Source organism: Nicotiana sylvestris, chromosome 11 (assembly GCF_000393655.2).
Source record: "Nicotiana sylvestris chromosome 11, ASM39365v2, whole genome shotgun sequence".
Taxonomy (NCBI): domain Eukaryota; kingdom Viridiplantae; phylum Streptophyta; class Magnoliopsida; order Solanales; family Solanaceae; genus Nicotiana; species Nicotiana sylvestris.
The window spans coordinates 52,930,054-52,943,181 of NC_091067.1; the positions used below are offsets into that span (position 1 = coordinate 52,930,054).

General features: G+C 41.9%; 1 protein-coding gene across 1 annotated transcript; it reads right to left on the minus strand.

Annotated features, from left to right (window-relative positions):
* Positions 1-2,908: 2,908 nt before the first annotated feature.
* Positions 2,909-12,553, minus strand: LOC138881040 (uncharacterized). Its single transcript, XM_070161240.1, has 6 exons — positions 11,792-12,553; positions 10,229-10,717; positions 9,712-9,909; positions 9,321-9,614; positions 7,539-7,640; positions 2,909-3,076 (listed from the first exon to the last, which is right to left on the minus strand). The coding sequence occupies exons 1-6, from the start codon at positions 12,551-12,553 to the stop codon at positions 2,909-2,911; spliced, it is 2,013 nt and encodes a 670-aa protein (XP_070017341.1).
* Between the last annotated feature and the right edge of the window lie 575 nt (positions 12,554-13,128).

Genomic DNA, 13,128 nt, shown 5'->3' on the forward strand with positions numbered 1-13,128 from the left:
ATAAGCTATAACCTTGTTGTGTCGATTAACACACACCCAAGCCCGATCCTCGAAGCATTGCAATATACCATAAATCCCTCTGGCAGGGTTAATACCGGCGCGGTAGTCAATTTGATTTATTCCTAGAAGCTCCTTTCACAAGCATTGGACCACTGGAATTTAACTGTTTTCTGCATCAATTTAGTCAACGGAGAGGCAAGTGTAGAAAATACCTCCACAAATCTTCTGTAGCACCTAGCCAAACCTAAGAAACTGTGAATCTCTGTTGGAGTGGTAGGTCTAGGTCAATTCTTTACTGCTGCAACCTTTTGAGGATCAACCATAATCCCCTCTCTGGAGACGACATGACCCAAGAACGTGAGAGATTCAAGCAAAAATTCACATTTCAAAAATTTTGCATACAGTTGATGTTGATGAAGAGTCATCCCCACCCTAGAGACGACATGACCCAAGAACGTGACAGATTCAAGCAAAAATTCACATTTCGAAAATTTTGCATACAGTTGATTTTACTAAAGAGTCTGCAAAATTGCCCTGAGATGGTCAGCATAGTCCTCCCGACTTCGGGAATACACAAGAATATCATCGATGAACACTAGCACAAAGGAGTTTGGAAAAGGCTTGAAGACTCGATTCATAAGATCCATGAAAGATGCTGGGGTATTTGATAGCCCGAAGGGCATCACCAAAAATTTAAAGTGCCCATACCGGGTCCTAAAAGCTGTTTTTGGAATATCCTGCTCCCTTATCTTCAATTGATGATATCCGGTCCGCAAGCCAATTTTTGAGAAGCACTTAGCACCTTGAAATTGATCAAACAAATCATCTATCCTTGGTAGAGGGTATTTATTCTTGATTGTGACTTTGCTGAGTTGCCGGTAGTCAATACACATCCGTAGCAACCCATCTTTCTTCCTTACAAACAAGACCGGTGTGCCCCACGGTGACACACTCGGCCGGATAAAACCCTTTTCTAACAAATCCTTCAATTGTTCCTTCAATTCCTTTAATTCTGTCGGTACCATTCTATAAGGTGGAATTGATATAGGCTGTGTACCTTGCATCAAGTCATTCCCAAAATCAATCTACCTGTCTGGTGGGATCCCAGGGAGCTCATCTGGAAAGACATCTGGAAATTCATTCACAACTAGTACGGACTCAAGACTAGGCGACTCGGCATCGGTGTCCGTAACTAGAACTAAATGATAGATACACCTCTTCTTGATCATTTTTGCGGCCTTAAGGTAAGAAATAAATCCTTTAGGAACTACATTATCTCTCTTCTATTCAACAACGGGCTCATTAGGAAATTCAAGCCTCATAGTTCTAATCCAACAATCAAGTTTGGCAAAACATGAATAAAGCCAATCCATTCCCATTATTACATCAAAATCAACCATCCACAATTCAATAAGATCGGCCATGGTATCCCTACTACGCACCGTAACAACACAACCTCTATAACCTCAAGCAGCCATAATAGACTCGCCAACTGGAGTAGACACCGAGAATGGCTCATGAAGTTGATCATGTACTATCCCAAATTCCATAGCAACAAAAGGGGTAACATAGGACAAGGTGGAACCAGGGTCAATAAGTGCATACACATCATGAGACTAGACAGTCAGAATACCTGTAACAACATCTGGATAAGCCTCTACAGTTTGGCGACCACTCATAGAATAGAACTGGATGGGTCCTCCCGAACCCTGCGCACCACCCCTAGCTGCACCACGCCCTGCGGGTGCTGGAGTAACTCGTGCTGGAGAGGGTGCTGAAGATGTAGCAGCTGCTGTACTGGATGGTTGTGTTGTGCCCCTAACCGCACCCTGGCGGGATACACGATAATGACTATGAATGTGGCCCCTCATCCCACATCCATAGCATATGGGTAACTCCATGTAGCAAATCCTTGAGTGCATCTTCCCACACTTGGGGCACGAGGACCTCTGCTGCTGATGGGATCTCCTTCCTGACCGACCCTACTTGTGGGGTCCCTTGCTACCTTGGATGGGCCTAAAACAACTCCATTTTTGTTGTTGGCTAGGCCCTGATAGCGGTGCACTAGCTGAAGACTGTGCGACAAACTGGGACGGCCCTGATGACCCTCTCCCGAATGCTGATCTTTCCCCACCTAGTGACTCTCCCATGTTACCCGTAGACTGGTCCTTGTTATTACCCTCTCTCTCCATTATGTTCTTCAGTTTGCAGTTCTCTGTGGCCTTAGCAAATGCCACCATCTTCCCATAATTCATGTCAGAATTCAAGGCAGCTGTAGAAGCCTCATTAATAGTCAAAGGATTAAGGCCCTGAACAAACTGGCGCACCTTGGCCTCCATTGTAGGCAACATGTGAATAGCATACTAGGACAGGCGGGTAAACTCCATGTGGTACTCCCACACACTTCTTCTACCTTGCTTTAGATTCTCAAACTCTGCTACAGGGGCTTCCCTTGTCTCAGCAGGAAGGAAATGATCTACAAAGTCGTCGGCAAACTCACTCCACCTCGTCAGAGGGCTCCCCTCCTCACGAGAATCTTCTCTCAACTCAAACCACGAATAGGCCACCCCTTTCAGACAGTAGGCAGCCAACTCTACTCCCTCTGTTTCAGTTGCACGCATAACCCTGAGGGTCTTGTGCATCTCATCAATAAAATCCTGAGGGTCCTCTTCTGGATTTGCACCCATAAACACTGGAGGATCTAGCTGAAGAAATATGTTCACCTTGAAACTGGTGGAATCCCCTTGTTGGCTAGATAAACTGGGCGCAATATTTGACCTCTGGGTCGGAGAGGCCACTAGCTGAGTCAGCATCTAGATAGCTCTCCTAAGATCCCCATTAGAGATACTGAAACTGAAGCTGGGGCTGGAGGCAGAACAGGAATATCAATGTGAGGGATAGCAGCACCCTAAGGAGATGTAGGAATTGGTGAAGTAGAACCAGGCAGTGTAGTAGTTGGGGAAATATCCTCACACCTCGGGTTCTTACCTGCATTATCAATTACGGAAGCGACGGTCGCTCCTGGGGCAGCATTGGCTCCTTGGCCAGTTCTGGCTTTCTTCTTTGGTGCCATGTTCTGAAAATTGAAGGAATGCACTAGTTAGAAGGGGAATTATTTCATAACAAGTTTTGCCGCACGATCCAAAATATCAAAGAAGGGTGTTATTCCTAAATGCCCAAGTAGCCTCCAACTTATAGATGTTCTCGACTACACACCGATAAGAAGGACTCTACTAGAAACAACTCCGAGACATTCTAGGACACTTTAAAACCATAGGCTCTAATACAAAGTTTGTCACGCTCCAACCTCGGGAGGCGCGACTAGCGCTCAATCGAGTGACCCCAACTGAGCAAGCCTTTTTGGACACCTTCTACCCAACTTACCATAAGTAAGGAACCATGTTATTATTTAATTAGACAACAAGAAATATCGTTCATACAACATTGGTAATTCATTTTCTATTACCACCCTTAAACCATAGTAATGTTCCCAAAACATTATGCAGTTACAGTTTAGAGGAAACAAGAGTTTAGAATTACAAAATAGTCTAGTGACACATCCAATTCCCGTACATAACCCACACAAATGTCTACGGAGCCTCTAAGGATACAAGGGACAGTTATGATAGTGCCAGAAATAAGGCCCCGGCTATACCTCAAAAGTGAAAAATTATAACAAAAGATGTACATCATAACCCGTGAAGGAAAAGGGGCTCACCAAGACTTCTGAGATGAGGATGCTCTGCTACCTACGGTCAGCACTGTCTGTTATGGAACTACCTACATCCATTCAAAAGAAGTAGCACCCCCGGCAAAAGGGACTTTAGTACCATGGAATAGTACTAGTATGTATAACTAAACATCATCTTATTAGAAATAACAACCATACATAAAAAAAAGAAATCATAAGGACTAACAAAAGCTTCAGACAATCACCACATCATCAAATAAAAGGGTTCACATAGCTTTCACATAACTTCCATAACTTTAGGTTTGGGTATTTCATATTGTTGCATCATCATTCACAATACCACCATTTTCTTGCGCGGAGTCCGATCCCGACCCGATCAGCTAGGTTACCTCATTTGTGACATGTACTTCACTCATATATTCATTCTCACTTTTTGGTTTCAATATCAGCACAATACCACCATGCATGTAGCATGGAGTCCGATCACGGCCTGATCGGCTAGGCCGTCTTACCAAGACATTTTTCCTTTCCCAACAATCATGTCATTTCAATCTTTATTTCACATATATCAGTTAATAGGCACTTGGGGCCATAATTATCACATCATACATGGCACTAGGCCACATTTCATTATTCAAACTCTTTTCCCCCACGTTTCACATCATTTTCACTTTCAACATTAACCTTGCAATTTGAGATAATAGGCACATACAAGAGCAATTCAAGTTGTAAGCATAGAGAGAATTTCACATAGCTTGGTATAACAATCTCAATTTAAACTTGACTTCGAATCTAGGCATTTTAGCACATAGTTCACATTCTTCACACATTCTTAATTTATCGAGAATAGCATATTGTGCACATTGAAACACACTTTCCACATATAATCTTGCAACACCATTTCACTTGATATAACAAGTACTACATCTATAAATTTTCAGACTTACAACATTTATATGGACGCCAGGGGAGCTCAATTTCTAAGAAGAGTGGGTTTTAGCCATACATACCTCAATAGAGCTTTCCTTAAATTCTTACAACAAGAATAATTTCGGAACTCCTAGCAACTTCGATCTATTTTATGAGAATTACAAGTTGAACCAAAAATTAGAGAGATAATAAAGATTCTAGGTTACTTGAGCATACTCTCAAGCATTAAGTGTGCATTATGAATCTTAAGGTATTTTGTTAAAAATGTTCTATCATCCTACACCCATTTATTACATTCTTAGCCCGCAATCTCCCCATACACTTTTATCAGACATGCATGCAAGACAATCAACCCTTATACCCATGAACCCATTTGTTAATTTCTTATTTTAGTAGGAATTTCGAAAATCAAAGGTCAGAGCATAAGTTCTTACCTCTTAGGATGTAGGCCTAGCAACTTTTCTTGATAATCTTCAAGAATTTGGGAAAGAATTGAGTAGAGGCACTTTCTCCCTCTAGAACTCTTACTCTCACTCTAAGTGTAGTAGAAATTAGCTCAAAAGGGTCTAATGGGGTATTTTTAACCGAATGGGGTCGGGTTTTAAAAGTGAGAATATAGGAGCCCCGACTCGATCTGCGGTCGCATATGCGACCGCATAACTGATATGCGGGGCGCAAAAGGGACCGCAAAAGTGGCCCTCAAGACCTGATACTTTGCTCGGGTATGCGACCAATATGCGGTCCGCATACCTATTCTGTGGTCACATAATGCACCGCAGAACTTCCCTATGCAAAAATCCCAAGGAGGTATGCGATTACTATACGACCCGCATATTGATTATGCGATCGCATAATTGGCCGCACAGTTGACCTCAAAATTAGCCAGCATACTGACTCACTATGCGGTAGATATGCGGCTCGCATTGCTGTTATGCGGTCGCATAATGGGCTGCAGAAACGCGCTCTTTTGAAAAACATTTTTCATTAACTTTTAATGCACAGATCAGTCCAAAAGGTCCGAGCTACGGCTCGCTCTTTATAAATTTCTAACACATGGTCTCAACTTGGCGCTATGAAATTTTGGGTTTTTGAGTAGAAATTTCACAGGGCCTTACGTTAGACTTCACTACAATTCAGTTAGATGAGAGACTTAGTTATGAGGTGGAGCCAGTTGCCATTATTGATAGGAAGGTTCGCCAGTTGAGCTACAAGAGGATTTCCGCGGTAAAGGTTCAGTAGAGGCCAACTAATCTAGGAGGTGACTTGGGATTTTGAGGAGGACATCCGGAGCAATATCCGCACTTATCCAGCACTCCAAGTATTATTATAGACCCGTTCAAGTATGAAAGTTTGTTTAAGAGGTGGAGAATGTAACGACTCGACCGGTCGTTTTGTTTTATAGAACATCGCTCCCCTAAAGAAGACTCCCCATATATTCTTTTACTATTTTATGACTTTCGGGGATAGTTAGTTTGGTATTGGAAGAGTTCGGGTTGAAGTCAGAACATTTGATTCCATGGTTTGGCTTTAAAAGGCTAATGTTGACTTCGGTCAATGTTTTGAGTGAACGACCTCGGAATTGAGATTTGATGGTTCCAATAAGTTCGTATGATGATTTTGGACCTGAACGTATGTTCAAATCGGATTTTGGATGACCTGGGAGAGTTTCGGCACCTAATAGTGAAAGTTGGCTCTTTGAAAGTTTTAAAGTTCTTTAAATTTGGTTTGGAGTAGGTTTTTGTGTTATCGAGGTCCAAATAGGATTCCAAGATCTGGAATAGTTCTGTAATGTCATTTAATACTTGCACGCAAAATTTGGCATCATTCCGAGTAGTTTAAGTATGATTCGGCACGTTCGGATTAAGTTGAAGAACTTAAAGTTAATTTTTTTTTATTTCAATTGGTTTGGGGTGTTATTCTTAGTTTTGATGTTTTTTTGTGCGTACCGAGAGTTTGAGCGAGTCCATTTTATGATTACAAACTTGGTACATTCGAGCGTGTCACGCCCCAACCTCAGGAGGCGCGACCGGCGCACAACCGAGTGAACCCAATTGAGGAAGCCTTTAAATTTCTACCCGGCTCAATCCGATTAAGAAAACCATTCTTTCGTTTATTTAGACAATAGCAAAATCATATATTTAACATTGTTAATTCATTTTCATATCACGAACCTTAAGTCGTGGTTAAGTTTTTAAGATTTCATACAGTTACAGTTTAGAAGAACTAGAGTTTAGAATTACTATATAGTACATTGTCCCATCCAACATCCGAACACAACCCACACAAACATCTACGGAGCCTCTAAGGATACAAAAGACAATTATGACAATGCCGGCAACAAGGCCCCGGCTATACCTCAAAAGTGGAAGTCTACAACAAAAGATGTACAACATAACCCCTTGGAGGATAAAAGGGGGCTCACCAAGACTTTGAGAGGAGGATACTCCGCTAGGCGCGATCGGCACTGTCCGCTATGGAGCTACCTACATTCATTCAAAAATGTAGCGCCCCCAGCAGAAGGGATGTTAGTACCATGGAATAGTACTAATATGTATAACTAAACACAATCAAGTTAGAAAGAACAACCATACAAGAGTAAAAAGAAATCATAAGGACTACATAGCTTCAAACAAATACCACATTAGCAATATAAAAGGTTCACATAGTTTCCGAAATTTTAGGTTGGGGCATTCCATATTATTGCATCATCATCCACAATACCACTCCTTGAGCGGAGTCCGATCACGGCTCGATCGGCTAAGACATCTTACCAAGACATTACCCTTATTTCATTCTCACTTTCCAGTTTCAATTATCAATATATTACCACCATATGTGTATAACATGGCATTCGATCACGGCCAGATCGACTAAGCCATCTCACCAAGACGTTACCCTTTTTTGTTAATCATCTCACTTCAATCTTTGGTTTCACATATATTAGTTCATCGGCACTTGGGGCCGCAATTACCACATTCCATAACTCACGTTTCACATTATTCTCATTTTCAACATTAACCTTTCCATTTAAGATCACAGGCACATACAAAAGCAATTTAAGTTATAAGAATAGAGAGGAATTCATCTAGTTCGGCATATTAATCACAATGTAACCTTGACTTGACATTTAGGCAATTTAGCACATAGCTCATATTCTCCACACATCCTCAATTTACAAAGAATAACACATTAAACACATGGAGAAGCACCTTTCACATACATTTTCACAACATCAATTCATTTGACATAACAAGTACTACATCAATCAAATTTCGGACTTACAACATTTGCACGGGCACCATGGAGGCTCAATTTCTAAGAGGAGGGGGTTTTAGCCATACATACCTCAATAGAGCTTTCCTTAAATCCTTATAATAAATTCTGGAATTTCCTAGCAACTTTGATATATTTTATGAAAATTACAAATTGAACCAAGAATTAGAGACATGAATAGGATTCTAGCTCATTTAAGTAAATTATCAAGTACTAAGTGTGCACAGTGATTTTAGGACCCTTTTGTGAGAGATTTCTATCATTTTATACCCCAATTGCTATTTTTTTAGTTCACAACCTCTCCATACCCTATTATCTTTTATTCATGCAAGAAAATCCATTCTTATACCCATGAACCCCCCAGCTAATTACTCATTCTAGAGTGAATTTCGAAACCAAAGGTTAAGGCTCAAGTTCTTACCTCTTGGGGTAAAGGCCTAGCAAATTTTATTTGATAATTTTCAAGGATTTAGGCAAGAGTTGAATGGGGTGTTTTTAATGGGATGGGGTCAAGTTTTAAAAGTTAGAAAATAGCAACCCCGACGCAATCTGCGATCACATATGCGACCGCATAATGGACATGCGGCCCGCAGAATGGACTGCAAAAATGGCCCCAAAAACCTGAACAAACTGCCCGGGTATGCGATAGAAATGCGGCCCGCACACCTGTTATGCGGTTGCATAATGCACCGCAGAACTGCCCTTCACAAAAATTCCAAGGGGATTATGCAATAACTATGCAGCCCGCATATTGATTATTCTATAACATAATTGGCCTCATAGTTGACCTCAAATTAACCATCAAATTGTCTGACTTTATGGCAACTATGTGGTCCGCATAGCTATTCTGCGATCGCATAATGGACTGTAGAAACCACTTTTCTAGAAAACATTGTTCCTTAACTTTCTAATGCACAGATCAATCCAAAGGGTTTGCCGCGAATAATTTTACAAATCTCTAACAAGCTTGCCGCAAATAATTTTACAAATCTCTAACACATATACCTAACTTGCATTACGAGCTTTCGGGTTTTGAGTAGAAATTTTCACGGGGCCTTACATCCTCGCCCACTTAAGATCATTCGTCCTCTAATGAGGATCAAGGTTCACTTACTAGAAATTTTTATGCAGTCTCAGCTTTTCACAAACTGAAACATATCCACAGCCCCAAATTTGGCTAACTCCCTAAATTTCCAAAACTTTAACCAGAGTTTCCTTTGTAAGTAGGCCTATCCACCTATCAGAGAGCCCTAGAAACATATCCTAATAGCATATACATGTTCCATAGATACAACATAACTTGTACAACACCAACCATGGCTGCATAGGCAATATATAACCAAGATAGAACAATTTTACATAGATCAAATCAAAAGATAAGAGTTCATAGAGACCAAATGCATAGAAAGCTATTACATGGCTATACAAACAAATGTGGGTACTTCTTTCTCATTTCTTCCTCGGCTTCCCAAGTGGCTTTCTCAATTTGCTGCTTCTGCCATAACACTTTTACGGAGGCAATTTCCTTATTTCTCAATTTCCGGACTTGCCTGTCAAGAATGGCCACTGGAAATTCTTCATATGAAAGTTCCTCATTAACCTCAATAGTTTCAACTGGCACAATAATGGGCGGATCTCCCACTACCTTCTTCAGTATAGACACATGGAAGACTGGATGTACCAATGACATCTCGGGTGGCAGCTCGAGCTTGTACTCCACCTGACCCAATCTTCTGAATGATTATGTACGGTCTGACATACCTCGGACTCAATTTTCCTTTATTTCCAAATGGAATGATACCCTTCATGGGGGAAACCTTCACAAATACCCAATCATCTTCTTTGAACTCCAAATCTCTGCGATAAATGTCTGAATAAGACTTTTGGCAACTCTGAGCATTTTTCAACTTCTCCTTAATCGCTTTGACTTTCTCCATGGCCTGATGCACAAGGTCCGGTCCTATCAATTCCGCTTCTTTAACATCGGCCCTATCAAAAGTTGTGCTAAGATTAACCTGCATGCACAAACCCTGCTAAAATTTCTGCCAAAAGTTGGTCGTGAATTGAGACCCTTGATTTGAAATGATTGAGACTGGAGTACCATGGAACCCGACTATTTCCTTGCTCTACAACTGAGCATACTGTTCTGTTGTGTATAGATTTAACTGGCAACAAGAGCTCTGATTTCGTAAGTCGATCCACGATTACCCAAATTGGGTCGAACTTGTGCGGAGTGCATGGTAACCCTACCACAAAATCCATGTTGATCATCTCCTATTTCCACATTGAAATTTCTATGCTTTGGGCCAATCCACCGGGCCTTTGATGTTCGACCTTCACTTGCTGACAGTTCGGACATTTTTCCAAAAAGTCCGCCACCTCCTTTTTCATGTTGTTCCACCAATAAACTTCCTTGAGGTCATGATACATTTTTGTAGACCCTGGGTGCACGGAATACTTGGAAGTGTGAGCTTCTACCATGATCCTTTCTCGAAGACAGTAAATATCTGGAACACATAGACGGCCTTGGTACCGTAGGGTACCATCATCCATGCCAAGGGAAAAAGTTGTGGTCTTGTGTTTATGAATCCCCTCTTTCAGTTGTGCTAATAATGGATCGTCGAATTGCTTCTCCTTCACCTCCGCTACAAGCAATGATTCAGCTTTATTCTGTACAATCACTCCTCCTTTATTAGAGTCCGCAAGGCAAACTCCCAAACTAGCCAACTGGTAAACCTCCCTGGCCAACAGCCTCTGATATGCCTCTAAATGAGCCAAACTTCCCATAGATTTTCGACTAAGAGCATTCGCCACAACATTATCCTTTCACGGGTGATAAAGAATATCAATGTCATAGTCCTTGAGTAACTCTAGACATCTTCTCTGTCTCAGATTCGATACCTTCTGCTTGAAAATATATTGAAGGCTCCTGTGGTCCATAAATACATCCACATGGACCCCATACAAATAATGTCACCAAATCTTTAGCGCAAACACCACTGCCGCAAGCTCTATAACATGGGTTGGATAATTCATTTCATGATTCTTAAGTTGCCTAGAAGCGTAGGTTATAACCTTTTCATGTTGCATTAATACACACCCAAGCCCGATCCTTGAGGCATCGCAATATACCACAAATCCCTCTGTACCCTCTAGCAGGGCTAATACCGGTGTTGTAGTCAATCTTGATTTTAATTCTTGGAAACTCCGTTCACAAGCATAGGACCATTGGAATTTAACTACTTTCTGCGTCAATTTAGTTAATGGAGAGGCAAGAGTAGAAAACCCCTCCACAAATCTCATGTAGTACCCAGCCAAACCTAAGAAACTGCGAATTTCTGTTGGAGTGGTAGGTCTAGGCCAATTCTTCATTGCTGCAATCTTTTGAGGATCAACCATAATTCCTTCCCTGGAGACGACATGAACCAGGAACGTGACAAATTCAAGCCAAAATTCACATTTTGAAAACTTTGTATATAGTTGATGTTGCTCAAGAGTCTGCAGAACTGCTTTGAGATGGTTAGCATGGTCCTCCCGACTTTGCGAATACACAAGAATAGCGTCACAGAACACTATCACAAATGAGTCTAGAAAAGTCTTGAAGACTCGATTCACAAGATCCATGAAAGCTGCCGGGGCATTTGTGAGCCTAAAAGACATCACCTGAAATTCAAAGTGCCCATACTGAGTCTTGAAGGCTATTTTTGGAATATCCTACTCCCTTATCTTCAATTGATGATACCCGGACCATAAGTCAAGTTTTCAGAAACATGTAGCACCTTGCAATTGATCAAACAAGTCATCTATTCTTGGTAGAGGATATTTATTTTTGATTTTTACTTTGTTGAGTTGTCGGTAGTCAATACACATTCGTAGCGACCCATCTTTCATCCTTACAAACAAGAATGGTGTGCCCCACGGTGACACACTCGGCCGGATGAAACCCTTTTCTAGCAAATCCTTCAATTGTTCCTTTAGCTCTTTCAATTCTGCCAGTGCCATTCTGTAAGGTGGAATTGATATAGGCTGCGTGATTGGCATCACGTCGATCCCAAAATCAATCTCCCTGTCTAGTGGAATCCCAAGTAGCTCATCTGGAAAGACATCTGAAAATTCATTCACAATTGGTATGGACTCAAGGCTAGGTGCCTTAGCATCAGTGTCCGTAACCCGAACTAAATTATTGATACACCCCTTCTTGATCATCTTTGCGGCCTTAAGGTAAGAAATAAACCGACCTTTAGGCACTACATTATCTCCCTTCCATTCAACAACGGGTTCATTAGGAAACTCAAGCCTCATAGTCCTAGTACGACAATCAAGTTTGGCAAAACATGAATATAGCCAATCCATTCCTATTATTACATCAAAATCTACCATACCCAATTCAATGAGATCAGCCATGGTACCCCTACCACGTACCGTGACAACACAACCTCTATAAACTTGTGCAGCAGTAATAGGCTCACCCACTGGAATAGATACAGAGAATGATTCATGAAGTTGTTCTGGTTCTATCCCAAATTCCATAGCAACAAAAGGGGTAACATAGGACAAGGTGGAACCGGAGTCAATAAGTGCATACACGTCATGAGATTGGATAGTCAGAATACCTGTAACAACATCTGGAGAAGCCTCTACAGTCTGGCGACCACTCATGGCATAGAACTAGCTGGGTCCTCCCGAACTCTGCGCACCATCTCTAGCTGCACCTCACCCCGCAGGTGCTGGGGTACCTCGAGCTGGAAAGGGGGCTGAAGATGTAGCAACTGCTAGACTGGATGACTGTGTGGTGCCCCTACCGCACCCTGGCAGGATGTATGACAATGCCTATGAATGTGGCCCCTCACCCTGCATCCATAGCATACGGGTAACTCCAAGTAGCAAATCCCTGAGTGCAGCTTCCCGCACTTGGGACACGGGGACCTCTGCTGCTGCTAGGATCCACCTCTTGATCGACCCCGCTGATGGGATCCTCTGTTTCCCTAACTAGGCTTGAAATGACTCCACTGCTGCTACTGGATGGGCCCTGATAGCAATGCATTGGCTGAAGATTGTGCAACAGACTGGGATGGCCCTGATGTCTTTCCCCGGAAAGCTGATCTTCCCCCACCTAGTGAATCACCCATATTGCCTGTAGACCGAGTCTTTCTGTTATCCTCTCTCTCCATCATGTTCTTCAGTTTACGGTTCTATGTTGTTACACCCTACAATATTACGTCAATATTACATCC